The sequence below is a fragment of the Chelonia mydas genome, chromosome 12 (assembly GCF_015237465.2).
Source record: "Chelonia mydas isolate rCheMyd1 chromosome 12, rCheMyd1.pri.v2, whole genome shotgun sequence".
Classification (NCBI taxonomy): domain Eukaryota; kingdom Metazoa; phylum Chordata; order Testudines; family Cheloniidae; genus Chelonia; species Chelonia mydas.
This window is the reverse complement of record NC_051252.2, coordinates 31574550-31591689: the sequence shown is the minus strand read 5'-3', so window position 1 is coordinate 31591689 and position 17140 is coordinate 31574550. Positions and strand designations below refer to the sequence as shown.

The 17140-nt window shown below is 39.1% G+C and overlaps 1 protein-coding gene across 3 annotated transcripts in view; it reads right to left on the bottom strand.

The window, feature by feature from the left end:
- CDYL2 (chromodomain Y like 2) overlaps positions 1-17140 on the bottom strand; it is an 89137-nt gene that overhangs the window by 11248 nt on the left and 60749 nt on the right. For 2 of the 3 annotated variants that reach the window (XM_037878266.2, XM_043525942.1), the window contains 2 exons: positions 12689-12906; positions 1789-1961 (listed from right to left, as the gene is read on the bottom strand). In XM_037878266.2, the coding sequence (XP_037734194.1) occupies positions 1789-1961; positions 12689-12906 (391 nt within the window). Of the gene's footprint in view, positions 1-1788; positions 1962-11880; positions 11938-12688; positions 12907-17140 lie in introns of all 3 variants that reach the window. The other variant, XM_043525941.1, reaches the window with a different exon arrangement.

The window sequence follows — 17140 nt, the reverse complement described above, 5'->3', positions numbered from 1 at the left end:
TGGCAATTTCCTGTGTATTCTTGGGAGACCTTATGAATTAAGTTGAAGTGTTTTTGGGGTCCTTTGTATTCAATGCAAATCTTATATATTCTGGTGAGCTGGGATTGTATGTAACGTCCAGGAGGCAGATGTGATGTGAGGCCCAGGAGTTCAAAGGTCTACATTGAAAATGTGCCAGGCAAGAATGGACTTTGGGACATTAAATGTGAGGTATTCCCCAGGAAATCTACTTAGGGAGAGGTTAATTCCCCACTTCCAGTTATGCAAAAACTCCGCCTTTTGAAGCTGTGCCCTGAGGAATGGGTAATTGTCGGCTGATTATCTGTTCCTGGAGACTGCAGATCACATGTCCAAGCTGTATAAAGAAATAGCTGTACTGCAGTTGGGATTCTGCTTCTGAATCTGAGACAGTTATGAACTTATTACCATAGGGAAAACCCAGTTGTGGGTTTTGAAGGACTGACCAGAGCTTAAGGTTGGGTTGGGGTGAGCTCTGGTCAGCTTTTTAGCATACATGTAGGTTCTTTTATTGTTTTTAATGTGTTTTCCCTGTAATGCTTTTATCATAAGAATACATGTGCTTACTTAGAATGAGCTGTGTGATAACTTATAACTGAGGGAAATACACAGGTGGCAGCCCCCGGGGAGAAAGAAAAGCACCAACACTGGCCTTTTTGGCAGTCTAGCTTGCTGGGGAGATTACAGTGTAGGCAGGGAACTGTGTAGCCTTAAAGAACCCGCAGTCAGGATGGAGTGAGATGCGGGTCTCTGCCCAAGACTGCAACTGCCCTGAAACTGACAATAGTCACAGCAGTAACCAAGACACTGGTAATCAACAGACTGAGGTCATTACTAAAATGGCTTGGCTTCTGTTAGATAATTCTGTTAAGTTATATCATGAAACAATTAAACAAGTTGTCCTAATATAGCTGAAGTCCAGATCTATAGCAAACCATCCCCTCTAGTTGGATTCCTTCATAATAATGTCAGAATGTACTGCATAAAATTTGAAAGCTCTCAGAAGAGGAATACCTATTTCTGGGAAATAGTAAGTCTAAGCCAGGTCCTCAGCTGGTGTAAAAAGATGTAGTTCTATTGACTCTAATGGAGTAACACTGTTATACACCAGCTGAAGATCTGGTCATATATTTATACCTTTGTGGATAATGGGAACACTTGATGGTTTGTAGTGTAGACTGATTTATAGACAGTACTTCATAAACCCTGTGTTTCTATTAAAATAATCTGACATGTTAAGCAAAACAATGTTTTAGTTTTGAACATAGAACTACATTTACGTATAAATTACATGTAAGAAAAATATCAGAAACCTTTCTAATAAGGCTCTGAAATACATGAGAAGCCTGCTATATTAATATAACACTACTAAGTCATAGATCCCCATTTGTACTGAAACTCATTAAAATGATGAAAACTGAAACAAGTAAAATATCTGGCTTCGAGGAACAATGTTAAAACATGAAGCTACAGCTAATTTAAAAAACAAAGTTACATCTCAATTTGAATTTGAGCCTAGAGGAAGAATTTTGAAATACACTGAGGTAGTGGAACTAAATAAATTTTAACACATACTAGAAATAAAGGAGTTCTGTCTCATAAGAAAAAGCTACAGCAAACCCATTCCTTTTTCTTGTTAAATGAATTTGTAGGACTGAAATTAGCATACAATCAACACTTAAATATACAACACTCTTGGACCTGACAAATATTTTTTAGAATCACACACTGCATTTCATAATTTAGAGATCACATGTGAGCTTGGGTCACCTTATAGCTTCTGCAATCCTAGTGCTTTCTTTTCTTCTGTCATTGGATAACCTGCCAATTAAATAGGAGTAATCTAGGCCACTACAGAATACACTTCCCACTGCGCTGAGAAGTAAGAGTTTACTGTCATCAGCTGATGCATTGCACAATGCTCTCCGAACTTCCTTCATGATCTGTGGATAAAGAAAAGTAAACAGTTCGACATGCATGCCTTTGCAAGATAATTTCTCTTGCTGTATAAAACTGTACTTGTTGTTAGAGATGTATATTTTGGCCATTGTAACTTAAGTACTTTGAATTATAATAGTGTTTACAAAGCCCTTACATCTTTGAAGTGCTTTATGGACATGTAGTAATTCAGATCCATTTTTGACAAGTTGGTATTTCTTTGCTTATCCTGTGTGGGAAATTCTGGTTACCTAAATTGTGTTATTCTATTGATATTTAACAGATTTCAAATGGCTCCTGTTCTGCTCCTATGACTTTAAAAAAAATAAACTGATGTACATCATTGTACCATCAAAGTTGTTACCACAGCAATAGCATGGTAAGCTCTGTGTGTCTGAGTGAAATATATAAACCCTGGCCTTCAGTTCTTCCACCAGTTCAGTTAGGGCAGTCTGTATCAGTCAGGTGGAACAGTACAACTTTAAATGCGTAGATTTATGGCTAATTTATTGTTTATAGTACTATGGTCAGTGACATTTTTAAAGTCTACAAATGCTATAGTAATAAAAGCCACTAGAAAGATGACTAATTTACCGCTTGATTTACTATTAGATCAAATTATTCATAAACACTAGTCAAAATCTTTAAGACCTTGACACACTGGTGTTGAAATAAGAGGCTATTATTATTGCAAGAACAACATCTTTCCTAATCATTTAAAAAAGGGGAACAATATTTCATAAATTTCTGCAGGTAGTTTTCATTACGGCCCTGATTGAGCAAGACGTGTAAGCACATATATAACTTTAAGCATGTGAGTAGCCCTGTTGACTGACTACTCTTATTGACTTCTACGTGTGAAATCCTGCCGATTTAAATCAATGGCAGTTTTCTTATCGACTCCAGTGAGCCTATTTTTTAATTTAGTGAGACTACGCATATCCTTAAACTTTTGTACATATTTAAGTGCCTTACCAATTCAGGACCCTAACCATGATGGGCCAAATTCTGCTCTAATTTATGCTGAAAGATTTGGATGTATAGGTAAATTTTCAGAGACCACAAAATTTGCCCTGATGAGTTACAGATGTAGAGAAATAAGACATTCAGGTGGCAACTACTTCTTTTCACTGTTTAAGCTTGCAAAGTGCTTTACATCTCTGAAGCGCTGTACAGACTCTAGATCTATTTGAACAAATATCACTAAATGTACAGGTGCAATTTTATGCATGCCACTTTTTCTGGGCAGGCTTTGCACACACACATTCTATGACTTATGGGAACAAACTTGCATTTGCTTGTGAAAATCATGTAGCGTGGTGTCTATCTACCTGATCTGCATGGGCAAACACAAGGATCTGAATTCTAGTATGTATTAAACTTGGACATGAGAAATGGCAGGGTAAGTTTTCAGAAGGTAAAAACTCCCTTTTGTAGGTGCACATTCGAATGCTTACAATCATGACTGTGGGTGAAAACCAGGTAATTAGAGGCAGAAGTTCTCAGCTCTGTAGCTAGAATTCATGTACAAAAATGGCAGCACTAATTTTGTGAGGGCAGTTTACACCCAAATCACGGAGGCAGAGCCTAAGTCCTCTTGAGTCTGTTAACCCACACTCATGCAAAAATGCAGCTGGGTAGAATGGCATTTGCAAATTTTGTTGTTCTCCCTTCACAGCTACAATCTACTCAAAGTTTTGCATGTGATTTTAGACCTGATCAAAGCTAAACATTTATTTCAGAAGATATAGAACCGTGTAAGGTAGAGATCTATCGGATTGACTGGTCCAACTCCCTGCTATTATAGGATTGTTCTCGTCAGTCTATTTTCTAATGTTTTACGTGTCCCCAACACTGGGACTTCCACTGTTTCCTTGGCAGATTCTATAATGTAGTCAACATCTTTGGGCAATATTGTGTGGCCAAATTAGAAGCAAAACTTCCTGTGGATCGTAATGGGGAGTTTTGCTTCAAATGTGATCATAGGGTATGACTCTCCTGTCAGTTAGTTCCTCCTGATATTCAACTGTAATGTTCCCATCCCCATATGTTTATATGCACATCTACAATTTCTCTCTTCCTCTGTCATCCTTCAAATACTTGTTTCACTCTTAGCCCATATGTATATCTGGTTCTCTTTATTTTCCCACATAAACATTTCTAGATTTGGGTTTAAATGGACAGAATCATAGAAATGAAGGGCTTGAAGGGACTTTGAGAAGTCAAGTCCAGCCCCTGTGCTGTGGCAGGACCAGTTAAACCTAGACTGGCCCTGACAGGTGTTTGTCCAAACTGTTTTAAAAACCTCCAGAGATGGGGAATCCACAGCCTTCTTTGGAAGCTTAACTACCCTTATAGTTTGAAATTTTCCTCTAATATCTGAGCTAAATTGCCCTTGCTACAGATTAAGCCCATTACTTCTTGTCTGACTTTCAGTGAACAATTGATCACAGTCACTTTCATAGCAGCCCTTAACATCTGAAGACTCTTATCAGGTCCCCCCTCAGTCTCCTTTTCTCAAGTCTAAACATGCTCAGTTTTTTTTTAACCTTTCCTCATAGGTCAGCTTTTCTACACCTTTAATCATTTTTGTTGCTCTCCTCTGGACTCTCTCCAATTTGTTCACATCTCTCCTAAAGTGTAGTGCCCAGAATTGGACACAGTACTCAAGCCTGAGGCCTCACCAGTACTGCGCAGAGTAGGACAGTTACCTCCTGTGTCTTACATACGACTCTCCTGTTTATACACTGCAGAATATTAGCCCTTTTTGCAGCTGCATCACATTGTTGACTCATTCAACTTGTTATCCACTATAACCCCCAGATCCTTTCCAGCAGTACTAGTGCCCAGCCAATTTATTCCCCATTTTGTAGTTGTGCAGATCTGTCCTTCCTAAGTGAAATACTTTGCTCTTGGATTTACTGAATTTCACATCTTGTTGTATTCAGACCAATTCTCCAGTTTGTCAAAGTCATTTTGAATTCTAATCCTGTTCTCCAAACTACTTGCAACCCCTCCCAGCATGGTGTCATCTGCAGATTTTATAAGCATACTCTCCACTCCATTATTCAAGTCGTTAATGAAAATATTGAATAGTATTAGGGACTGACCCCTGGTGACCCCACAAATTTCCCTGATAGTTTGACAGTGAATCATTGAAAACTACTTTTTGAGTAAGGTCTTTTAACATTTGTGCAGCTGCCTTATAGTAATTTCATTTAGACCACATTTCCGTAGTTTCATTATGTGAATGTCATGTGGGACTGTGTGAAAAGTCTTACTAAAGTCAGGGTATAACACATCTGCTGCTTTCCCTTATCCACTAGGCCAGTAACTCTGTCAAAGGAAATTAGGTTGGTTTGGCATCATTTGTTCTTGATAAATCCATGCTGGCTATTCCTTTATAACCCTATTATCCTCCACGTGCTTGCCAACTGATTGTTTAATAATTTATTCCACTATCTTTCCAGGTGTTGAAATTAGGCTGACTGACTGGTATATAATTCCCTGGGAACTCTTTATTCTCCCTTTCAAAGATATATTTGCCCTTCTCCAGTCTTTGGGGACCCCACCGGTCCTCCAGAAGTTCTCAAAGATAATTGTTAATGGTTCTGAGATTGCTTCAGCTAGTTCCTTAAGTACCCTATAATGAATTTCATCTGGTCCTGCCAAACTGAAAACATCTAACTTACTTAAATATTCTTTAACCTGATCTTTCCCTATTTTGGCTTGCATTGTTTCCCCCTTGTTGTTAATATTAATTGTGTTGAATATCTGGTCACCAGTTAACCTTTCTTGGTGAAGACTGAAGCAAAATAGGCAATAAACACCTCCGCCTTATTGATGTCATCAGTTATTAGCTCTTTTTCTCTGCTAAGCAGAGGACCTACACTTTCCTTCGTCTTTCTCTGGCTCCTAATGTGTTTAAAGAACCTCTTCTTATTGCCTTTTATGTCCCTTGCTAGGTGTACCTTATTTTGTACCTTAGTCTTTCTTATTTTATTTCTACATGATTGTGCTATTCTTTTATACCCCTTCTAAGCAATTTGTTCTCATTTCCACTTTTTGTAGGATTTCTTTTTGATTTTTCAGGTCATTAAAAAGCTCCTGATAGAGCCATATTGGCCTCTTACTATGTTTCCTATCTTTCCTTCACCTCAGGATAGTTTGCAATTGTGCTTTTAATATTGTTTCCTTGAGAAACTGACAGTTCTCCTGAACTCCTTTTTTCCTTAGATTTTTCTTCCCCTGGGACCTTACCTACTAGTTCTACGAGTTTGTTGAAGTCCATTATCCTTATTCTGTTGCTCTCACTCCTTCCTTCCCTTAAAACCATGAAATCATCATTTCATGCTCACTTTCACCCAAAATGCCTTCCACCTTCAGATTCACTTCCAATTCCACCGTGTTGGTCAGAATCAAGTCTAAGATGGTTGTTACTCCAGGTTACTTCCTCCACTTTCTGGGACAAAAAGTTGTCCCCTACACATTCCAAGAACTTAATGGAAATTTTGTGTTTTGCCAAATTACTTTTTCAACAGATGTCTGGATAGTTCAAGTCCCCCATTACTACCAGGTCTTGTGTTTTGGATATTTCTGTTATTTGTTCTAGAAATGCCTTATCCACCTCCTCCTCCTCCTTATTTGGTGGGCTACAGTAGACCCCTACTATGATGTCACCCTATTTTTTACCCCTTTTATCTTTTTACCCAGAGACTCTCAACTGGTCTGCCTCCCACATCCTTCTAGATCTCAGAACAAATATCTGTTTTGATGTGTAAAACCACACAGAAGCAGCAATTTGAGAAAAGGTTTTATTAAATGTACACAACACTTCCCCCATCCCAATTTTCTCTCTCTTCCCCTCCCCTCCCCCCCAGTGCTGAAGATTGTGTGTTTGCAGAGGGAACCGAAGGACTTTAAAGGTCAGTTCCTGGGAACTGATCCCTGAGATCAAGTTGAATCAGAGGAGGCCAGATTTCTGACATTCAGGGAAAACATTTTAAAAATATAAATGAGAACTTATTTTCACCCCCTCCAAATGGGACATAATTCATATTAATATAAACACCCAAAATTAGAAAAAAAAACGGAAAGCCTATCCCTAGGTCAGCCCTTCCAGTCTCCTGATAATTTTTGTTGCTCCTCTCTAAATTTGTCAATACTTCTTTTGTAAAGATGTGCTCGGAAGCTGATTAGATTAACAGAATTCTTTGGTTCTCTGATATGATGCCTGTGCAGCCTAAAATTTTATTGGCTTTTCTACTATTCCATGGTGCACATTTGTCTCTAATTTGTAGTTCACTATCACACTCTTAAGTCTCTTTTGGCATTATAGTTTTTCACACTTCTCATTGAATATCTGTGTTCTAGATTGTCTTCCTACAGGTGTTTAAACATACATACATAGACGTAGCATACTTATTGATAATCACACAGGACGAGCACAAAATCTGCTTCTTGGGCTACACAACTGTGTATTTTCTAGCAATATTCCAAAATGAATATCATTTTGGTCCAATTCATGGCATTCTTTTTTAAGCAGAAGTCCCCACTGAACTCAGTATAATATAGTCTTTTATTACTTTCTGTCTGTTTCCAGAATCTCTGTAGGGTCCCATGTACTATTTCTCTGGTATTTTCACCTTTCTACCACTTCAAAAGGTTTTCTCTCCCCCCACCCCACTCTCCTGCTGGTAATAGCTCATCTTAAGTGATCACTCTCCTTACAATGTGTATGATAAACACCCATTTTTTCATGGTCTGTGTGTATATAAATCTCCTCACTGTATTTTCCACTTTATGCATCCGATGAAGTGAGCTGTAGCTCACGAAAGCTTATGCTCAAATAAATTGGTTAGTCTCTAAGGTGCCACAAGTATTCCTTTTCTTTTTAATATAATTTGTGAAATTCATTAAAATGTAGTTTATTTTGTCTTCCTGATCAAATCCAGCACTGATTCCTGTAGTGGCCCCGTAGATATCTTCCCCAACTCAATACACTGCTGTTTATCATTAACTTTTCTTTTATGGCCCTTCAACCAGTTTTCATTTGACAGGAAATTATTCCTACCCAAGTCCTATTTGAATTAATGATTTAATGTTATGAGCAAAACTTCACAAGATCAGATCCAGATCCTCAGCTGGTGTAAATCAGCCAAATCACCAATTTAAGCCAGCTGAGCCTCGGTCCTGCATCTACTGCTTTGACGAAATCCAAATATATTAAAACTACTGCTTTCTCTAGGTTGTGGGTTTTTTTTTTGTTTTTTTTTTTACTACAAAATTATCAATCAGGTTTGTCTGGCAAGATTTCCCTTTTATAAACCTATAGAAAATGTACTTAAATTGCAAATAATAAAAAATAAAAAAATAAAAAAAATTAGACTACTATCTTTCTAAGAGCTTAGTTGGGGTATTCCCTCCCCACCCCCTTCTTACAAATGGGAGTCTTTAAAGACATCTCTCTAAACTTTGCTTATATTCAGGAAGACTCAGTGAACTGGGAATTTATCCCTAAACTCGTCTACACATGACTTCTATAAATCAATAGAAGTACCTGGTTTAAAAAATTAAATTTCATGTATTTATTTGAAACTGTAATGGTCCATTTGCTTGCTTGCTTTATTTATTTATTTAAAAAGAGAAACATTCTCTAAAAATGTTACAATGAGCAAAACATTCTAAATCCTTGCTATCATTTTTATAACTATTCTGCAGTGATTACCTTTGGTGACCTTGTTAATTATACATTTATTTCTATTATTTATTGATACTTCAGCACCCCTGTAAGCACATTGAGTCCTTTCCAGTACAAGGATATCCGATAAATTATATGGGGATGATAAATCCTACTGGAGTGATAGGGTGATACTTGTGATTGAAGTCTGCCATAAGAAGCAATCTGTCTGCTAGGAGAATAATACAGATATTTCATGAGAAGAAGCGTGCAAGTAAACCAGTGATGTGACACACATCCATAACACTGCAAGCACTGCATTTTTTTCATGGCTAGAAGAATGACCGTTGATATTTCATATGTGTACCTCCACTTCCAGTTTTTGACTCGTAATGCATACGGAGTAGTTTTGTCAATCTTTACCAAAGCCATTAGCAATCTAGAATATATTTTCTCATCTATTCTTCTGCTTTTTAACTCAGTAAATTATTAATCCGCAGAAGTACTGGTACCCTAACTAGGAAGAATAAAAACAATGGATTAACCATGTTCCTGGGTTTGAAACAGATTTTGGATTACCAAAAGCTGTTGAGTTTAAAAAACAAATAACAGAAGTTTTCTATATATTTAAGTAATAGATTTTCAAAAACGTTGGAATCAAATCTTCAAAATTAGCAAATGACCTGCGAAGTTAAATAACCCATTGGTGGAATTTATGTTGAAAATTTGCATGACTCTCTTTAAAAAATGAAATAAAATACCAAAGCAAAATTGCTCATTTTGAAAAATTATAATATCTAGTTAAAGATAAAAGGAAATAATCCCATTAGTAATCTGAATCTTTTTTTTCAAAAACCACAATGGCACTGAGCCAATTTCAGTCAATGCAAATCCTAAAAGAAAGGAACATAGGCATGTTTTATGCTAAAATCACCTGCATGAACTTCAACTGTGATGTATTTCAGAGTAACAGCCGTGTTAGTCTGTATTCGCAAAAAGAAAAGGAGTACTTGTGGCACCTTAGAGACTAACCAATTTATTTGAGCATGTATGCATCCGATGAAGTGAGCTGTAGCTCATGAAAGCTTATGCTCAAATAAATTGGCTAGTCTCTAAGGTGCCACAAGTACTCCTTTTCTAACTGTGATGTAGTTACTAGCAATGAATTGTGATGTTCCGTTTAGTCTTAGCTTACTCCCTTCACTCTTGATATCAACAAGCCTAGTGATAATAACTTGAATTGCATACTATAGTTGAGATTAATCTTTTGTCAGGCAACTGTTTGCTTGGCTCTCGTTTGACACACGCAGAGAACTCTATAATATAACCTTTGGGTTTTTAGACATCTTTAATTAAGTGGGGATAAATAGCGTAAATCACTAGTTTAACAAAACAGCTGAAGCCCAAAGGATGTCCAGCTGTGGCTGGGTCAGGAGGAATCACAATGGAAAGCAGGTTTCAGAGTAGCAGTCGTGTTAGTCTGTATTCGCAAAAAGAAAAGGAGTACTTGTGGCACCTTAGAGACTAACAAATTTATTTGAGCATAAGCTTTGAAGTGAGCTGTAGCTCACGAAAGCTTATGCTCAAATGGAAAGCAGAGAAACTTTGGGGAGAGTGGGCCTTTGTGTAATGTATAATTTATTATGATTCTGGGCTTCACAAGCCTTGCTGCCTTGTCTACTTACTGTACTGGTGGTAGTGACCAAGGGAGCTCCAGTGTAGCCAGACCACTCAGGTTTTAACTTCCATGTCAGCTAGACCTGCTCTGAGCAGATTTGAGCAAACATTGTTTTTTCCTATGTTTCTAATAGAGTCTGAAGTGAACAGAGTAACTTTTAACACAACCAAACTCTCTTCCCCACTCTCTGTAAGTGTTCTGCATGTGTGTGGTTAGTGCTGGTAAAAGGTGTCAAACTGATAGCCCTGGGGCCTGAAGCTCTATGTTCACCCACAGAATATTGTCTCAACCCTGCCTAGGAGAAACCACATGCTAGGGACCAGGATTTGCTCCATACTGCATGGCCTTTGGTCTCTTTGCTGAAATTGTGGGTTTTAAACCGGCAAGCTAGATGTGAAAAGCTAGATGCCCTGACCATCCAGACCCTAGATATTAATGTAGCTTTAGAAAGAAAAAAGGCTATTTATTTCTCTGTTTCCAGCTTCAGCAATGATCTCTGCCCAACACCAAGAATACTGTCAGTGCGGCAGATCTGAGAGAAGGAGCCCACCATATTTGTTTGTGTGGTTCATTCATAGAGGTGGGCTGCTGGGTTTCAGAAAAAATTCAAAGGCGTAGGCCATGTATGCCTTGTCAGGAGAATTTTGGGCTCTAACCACACTGCTCAATGAACTTGAACTCCTCTTGGCAGTCTGGGGATGAGCTTTCAGGGCCAGCAACACAGAGCGATGTCTGTTTAAAGTTAACACGGCAAATCTTTGATTTGCTTCAGTCAGCAGCCATTTAGTTATAGTACAGCAGTCTCATACTTATACAGAAAGTTGTTTGCCTCATAATGGAGTGATGGATTCTATATGAATGATGGATTGAATGTAATTTTTTTATGTGTGGTAACTACCGTTAAAATGGATATTTGGTGCATTATAGGATTTACCTTTACTACGTTATTCCTTATAATTTGGGCCCTACCAAATTCATGGCCATGAAAAACGCATCATGGACCGTGAAATCTGATCTCTTGTGTGCTTTTACGCTGTCCTATACAGATTTCACGGCTGAGGCCATTGTTTCTCAAATTAGGGTCCAGACCCAAAAGGGAGTTGCGGGGGGGTCACCAGGTTATTTTAGGGGGGTCGCAGTATTGCCACCCTTACTTCTGTGCTGACTTCAGAGCTGGGTGGCTGGGGATCGCTGGCTGTTGGCCGGGCACCCACCTCTGAAGGCAGCACCCCGCCAGCAGCAGCAAAGAAGTAAGGGTGGCAATACCATAACATGCCACCCTTTCTTCTACACTTCTCTGAAGTGCAAAGTTAAGTATAGCATTACTGTAACCCCCCTATAATAACCTTGCAACCCCCCACCCCACAAATCCAGGACCCCTACAGTTACCCCACCTGAAATTTCCGATTAAAATAGCTGCAATCATGAAATTTACGATTTTAAATTCCTATGACCATGAAATTGACCAAAATGGACCATGAATTTGGTAAGGCTCTATTTATAAATATTGCAAAAACTGTGGGTGGTAAGTGTCTAGTTTTGTATGGTACCAAGAGTATTTACGTACGTGTGTGTGTGTCTCCCAATATGGAAGACTGAGAGAACATTCCCCACTGGATCTTAACTATTTGGAAAAAAAAAAAAAAAGGTAAAATTTAAGGCCTGATGTGCTTGGCAATGATTTTAGCGGTGTTCAGTTATTGGGAATTAATTTCAAAATGACACATTTGTTACTTAATAATAGAATACACAATACAAAACAATCCTAAATCCTAGATGTAGAATCACTGACTCAATGGAAATCAATAACATCACTTATACAGAGATACCCTGAAGCCCTGTGAATTTGAGTGCAGGGTTGGGACCTCAGTTTATAAAGAATACAGTGCATGAAAATGTCAAATGGACAATTAAATAAAAGCAGTGAAGGATTAAAATGACTTTTAATTTTTTGAATTTTTATCCTGAGATACATGATTTGAGATGTACATATGTACAAATCCTTGCAGTAGTAATCAAACACATTGTGTGAGAGGTCAGATTTCCACTAAGGGTGATAATTTTAACATTTGAACAACTACTTCTTAAAACTGCAGGCAGGGATTAGTGATCACATCTTTCCTCTTCTTACTTTTTTATTTGGGGAGAGATTATTTGAAAAAATAATTTCCATTGCATATAATAATTAGATCCATCTGGATAAAACTCCAAGCATGGAAAGGTGGAATAGCTGAGCGCCATACATTTTAAAAAGATATTCAATAGGGAACCCCAACCTCCAAAAATACAGAGAAGAGAGTTGCCTTAATTTTCAGATTGACCACATTCCCATCTATTAAGGTGGCTTTATTTTGCTTTTATGGCTGCATGCTTACCTCTGGGGTCAGTGCATTGTTATCTGAAGTCTGGCTGGAGAGCAGAATGTGTGTGAAACCATCTTCTTTCCGGACCACAATGTCTCTGAACCGACAGTTACTTTCATTTTGACGCACGCTGTACCTTAGTCTCTTATCAAAGACATAATCTTTCTCCCCATCCAGTTTCCTTTTCACAGTGCTGTGCAGATTCAGGCCTCCGTTGGCCAGAGAGGAACCTTTCAAATGCAAACAACCAAAACGGATACATGTGATCATGTCTATACCTCCAAAGAAAACAGTGTAGTGTATTATTACCTTGAATTTCTCTGGATGTCTAGATCATCCTGTTCCAAGGGTGGGCAAAAATGTGTCCAGCAACCAAATATGGCCCACGAATTCTAGCGTGTCCCCTGACCGCTCATTTTTACTGCAGCGGTTCCGCCTGCGTATCCCAGCATGAAATGCTCTATCATGATCTGAGTAGAAGACCACTCAGATCAAGATCAATCATTGCATTTTGGGACTAGTAGTCTCAACAGATGTGCCTGTAGTGGAAAATGAGAGCAGCTGTACCCTGCTCTTTTATGTGAATTTGGGGTGACCCTCAAGTTCATCGGAAAATTCTAATTCAGTTTTCTTTGGCAAAGCTGGGCATGATTGACTTAGTCCATATCATCTCTTCCTAAGCTACATGTTGTTCCTTGTCTACAGAGCTACAGGCATTATCAACTCCATTTGGCAATTTTAATGTAGGAACACGATCCTCAATTGTACGTCTCTACAGGGACTCAGAGCAAGACAGAGCAGTTCCTATCAAACATTTGCAGCTAAGCTGACTCCACTATCTCACTCCTCTTCCTTATAATTCCAGCGGTCACCATTAAAGGTAGTATTTTACGCATTGGTATCCCACTGTGGTATCTGAGATTATGCTCAAAATAGGATACAACTTGATACGAGGCGCTCCATTGGAGAGGCTGCAAGGAAAGGCAAACATATTTACCAAGTATATACACAAGAGAAGTGCCAAAAAGAGGATAGCCATTTAGAAATTTGGTCACCCTTTTTAGCATACTCAGAGGATGAGGGCTATCCAGCTAGGAAGCCAGAATCTTTAGCCAGGTTCTTTGAATATTTATCTGATCCTTACTTCATTATATATTACTTATTATGTTAATGTCTTATTGTAACTTTACATAAAAGTCCCATCCCCACAAATGGGGGACTAGTACACAACTGTGGTGTCTCATATACCACTGTGTAGTAACAGTAGATAAATACTGACTTTTTAATCACCTGTACTTTTAACATTAAACTGTGCAAAAAAAAAACAAAACGTATTTCTGCCAGTGTCATTTTGCAGAACACATATTGATAGGAAAACACCAAATCAATGACAAGGAATACATGCTTACTCTTCAAAAACAAAACCACCACAACAAAACGGCATCTTACTGAGAAACATTCAGTTTATCCTGAGTTCTGCTTGCAGCAAATTGTAACTCCTGCTTTGTTTATATTTATAATTTCTATGGGATATTCAGGAAATATGTTGTCATTAGTAACAATACAAAAGTAGCCCAAAGGCTGTGTTATGGAGTCATAAAAATATCCTAAACACATGCTTTCTGTAAGTCATCTCCTTTTTGCAGTTAGAGATATTTTAAATGTCATTATCATTTGGGTAAATAAAATAATTAGATAAATTCATGGAGACTAGGTCCATCAATGGCTATTAGTTATGATGGTCATAGATGTAACCCCATGCTCGGAGTGTCCCTAAACCTCTGACTGCTAGAAATTGAGACTGGATGACGGCATAGATGACTTGATACATTTCCCTGTTCTGTTCACTCCCTCTGAAGCACCTGGCACTGGCCACTGTCGGAAGACAGGGTACTGGGCTAGATGGACCATTGGCCATACTGGGTCAGACCATTCTTATGTTCTTATATAGATTGTGCAAAAGCAGAAGTTAAAGTTGCTCAATTTACTTGATATAATGGCCATTTAAAAAAAAAAAGAGAGAGAGATGGGCCCAAAATACTCCAAACATACAGGAAGGAAAAAAGAGTAGTGCAGTCTGTGTCCAAATCTGAATCTATATTTAATTGTTTGTTCTTACCTCTGGAGCAGAGTAAACCAACCTCCTGGTTTTGGTATTAAAAAGCTAAGAATGTTTTTTTTGTTTGTTTTGGTTTTTTTTGAGGAGGAGGGATGAAAATTAGGACATGGATTTAAATTTTGTAGTTTAGATCATCTTTGTCCAACTAAAAACGCATTGTTACAATGACTGTAATGATGAATTTATAGTGAATGATTCCCTAATAGAGGAGCCAGCCATCTTCCTTCGATAGACTTAATATTTCCATTACTTGATATCTGAGTAGCTAATTCAACTACATGACTAGCTGTCACTAAACCCTGGACTCTGCAAATGTTCACATCCTGTAAAATATCCGTTTATACCCTGCAATTATTATATTTAGTACTAAACTACATTAAATGTCTAATAGTATTCTCTCTTTTTACAGTTAAATTATAAACACTCTCCAGTAGAGCTCTAGCAGATATATTCAATTAAATAATGGTTTATTAATTGAAACATTAAATTTAAATTAGTTCCTTAGTTTAGAAAGAATATTTGAAGCATTTAGGGGTTGGGTTTTTTTTGACAAGAATTAGTTTAAATTGTAAAAATCCCAAACCAACAACACGTCATTTAATGCTTGAAATTTTACAAATTACAACTTGTACATTTTTGGCTTCTTCCTTGTTTACAGTGATTCATTATTAGAGCACAATGACTTATCTGGTAGTTTATTCCTTTTTTTTTTGTCCATGAATTATTTGCAAACTGCAGTCTCAATCTTGCAAACACATATGTGCTTAACTTTAAACTCAGGAGGAGTTCCATGGAAGTCAGTGGGAGTATTAATGTGCTTAATGATAAGCAGTGTAGAAGTGTCTGCAGCACTGGAGACTGACTGACTTTTACAGATTTGTTCGGCATTCAGAATTGTTCTGCAAATACTTTCTGAAAGCATTTCAGCCTGTCATTGTTTGAAACCAACTTCCTTTATCTAGGTGGTCTTCTATTTTCTGTTCACTAACAGTATACATCATCTAGGATGCATGGTAGTGTTTCTTGTGCCAGACTGGAGCTTTTTTACAAACAATAGATGGGAAATAGGGTTGCCAGGTGTCCAGTTTTCGATTGGAATACCTGATCGAAAAGGGACCCTGGTGGCTCCGGTCAACACCACTGACTGAGCCGTTAAAAGTCCGGTCAGTGGTGCAAAGCAGGCTCTTTGGCTGTCGTGGCTTCCGGAAGCAGTGGCATGTCTCCTCTCTGGCTCCTATGAGTAGGAGCAGCAAGGGGGCTCCGCAAGCTGCCCCCACCACAAGCACCGGTTCTGCAGCTCCCATTGGCCGGGAACCACGGCCAATGGGAGCTGCGGGGGCAGCGCCTGCGGACAGGGCAGCGCTCAGAGCCACCTGGCGGGCCTCTGTGTAGGAGCCGGAGGAGGGACATGCTGCTGCTGCTGCTGCTTCTGGGAGCTGCTTGAGGTAAGCGCCGCCCGGAGCCTGCACCGCTGACCCCCTCCCACCCTCCAAACCCCTCAGCCCCAGCCCAGAACCCCCTCCTGTACCGCAAATCCATCAGCCCCAGCCCAGAGCCCTGTACCCCGACACCCTGCCAGAGCCCCCTCTTGCACCTTGAACCCCTCATTTCTGGTCCCACTCTGGAACCCACACCTCCAGCCCAGAACCCATAGCCCCTCCCAAACACCTGCCTCAGCCCGGAGACCCTCCCATACTCCGAACCCCTCAGCTCCCTGCCCCCAGCTTGAAGCCCCCACCTGCACCCCAAATCCCTCATTCCTGGCCCCCCCAAGAGCCCACATCCCCAGCCAGAGCCCTCACCCCTCCGACACCCCAACCCTCTGAGCCAGCCCAATGAAAATGAGTGAGTGACATGGGGGGGATGGAGTGAGCAGGGGCGGGGCCTTGGAAAAGGAGCAGGGCAGGGGGCAGGGCAAGGGTGTTTGGTTTTGTGTGAGTAGAAAGTTGGCAACCCTAATGGGAAAGCAAAGAAATTTCAAGATGGCTACCTGAATAGTTGACTTTGTTAGGAAAGAAGTCAGACATGACAATCATAGTTGTTCCTTCTGACCTCTAAATCTATGAACAACTTCTGGTATGTATCTTTAAGCAAACATATACTTAGACAGGTATTCATCAATTTCATTTTTCACAAACGTTCTTATAAATAAACAAAATTTCTTGTATGTGAAATGAACAATTGGGGTTGTGAATAATTCATCTTTTTGGACCAAAGATTCCAATACCACTTTTGTGCACTATTTGCTCTGCTTTGTGCTCACTACGTTGTTTGATCCATCTGCAAGCCTGCAGGAGAGGGAGATTTTGCAATAAAGTCTAAAGAACTTAGGAAATTAGATGCGA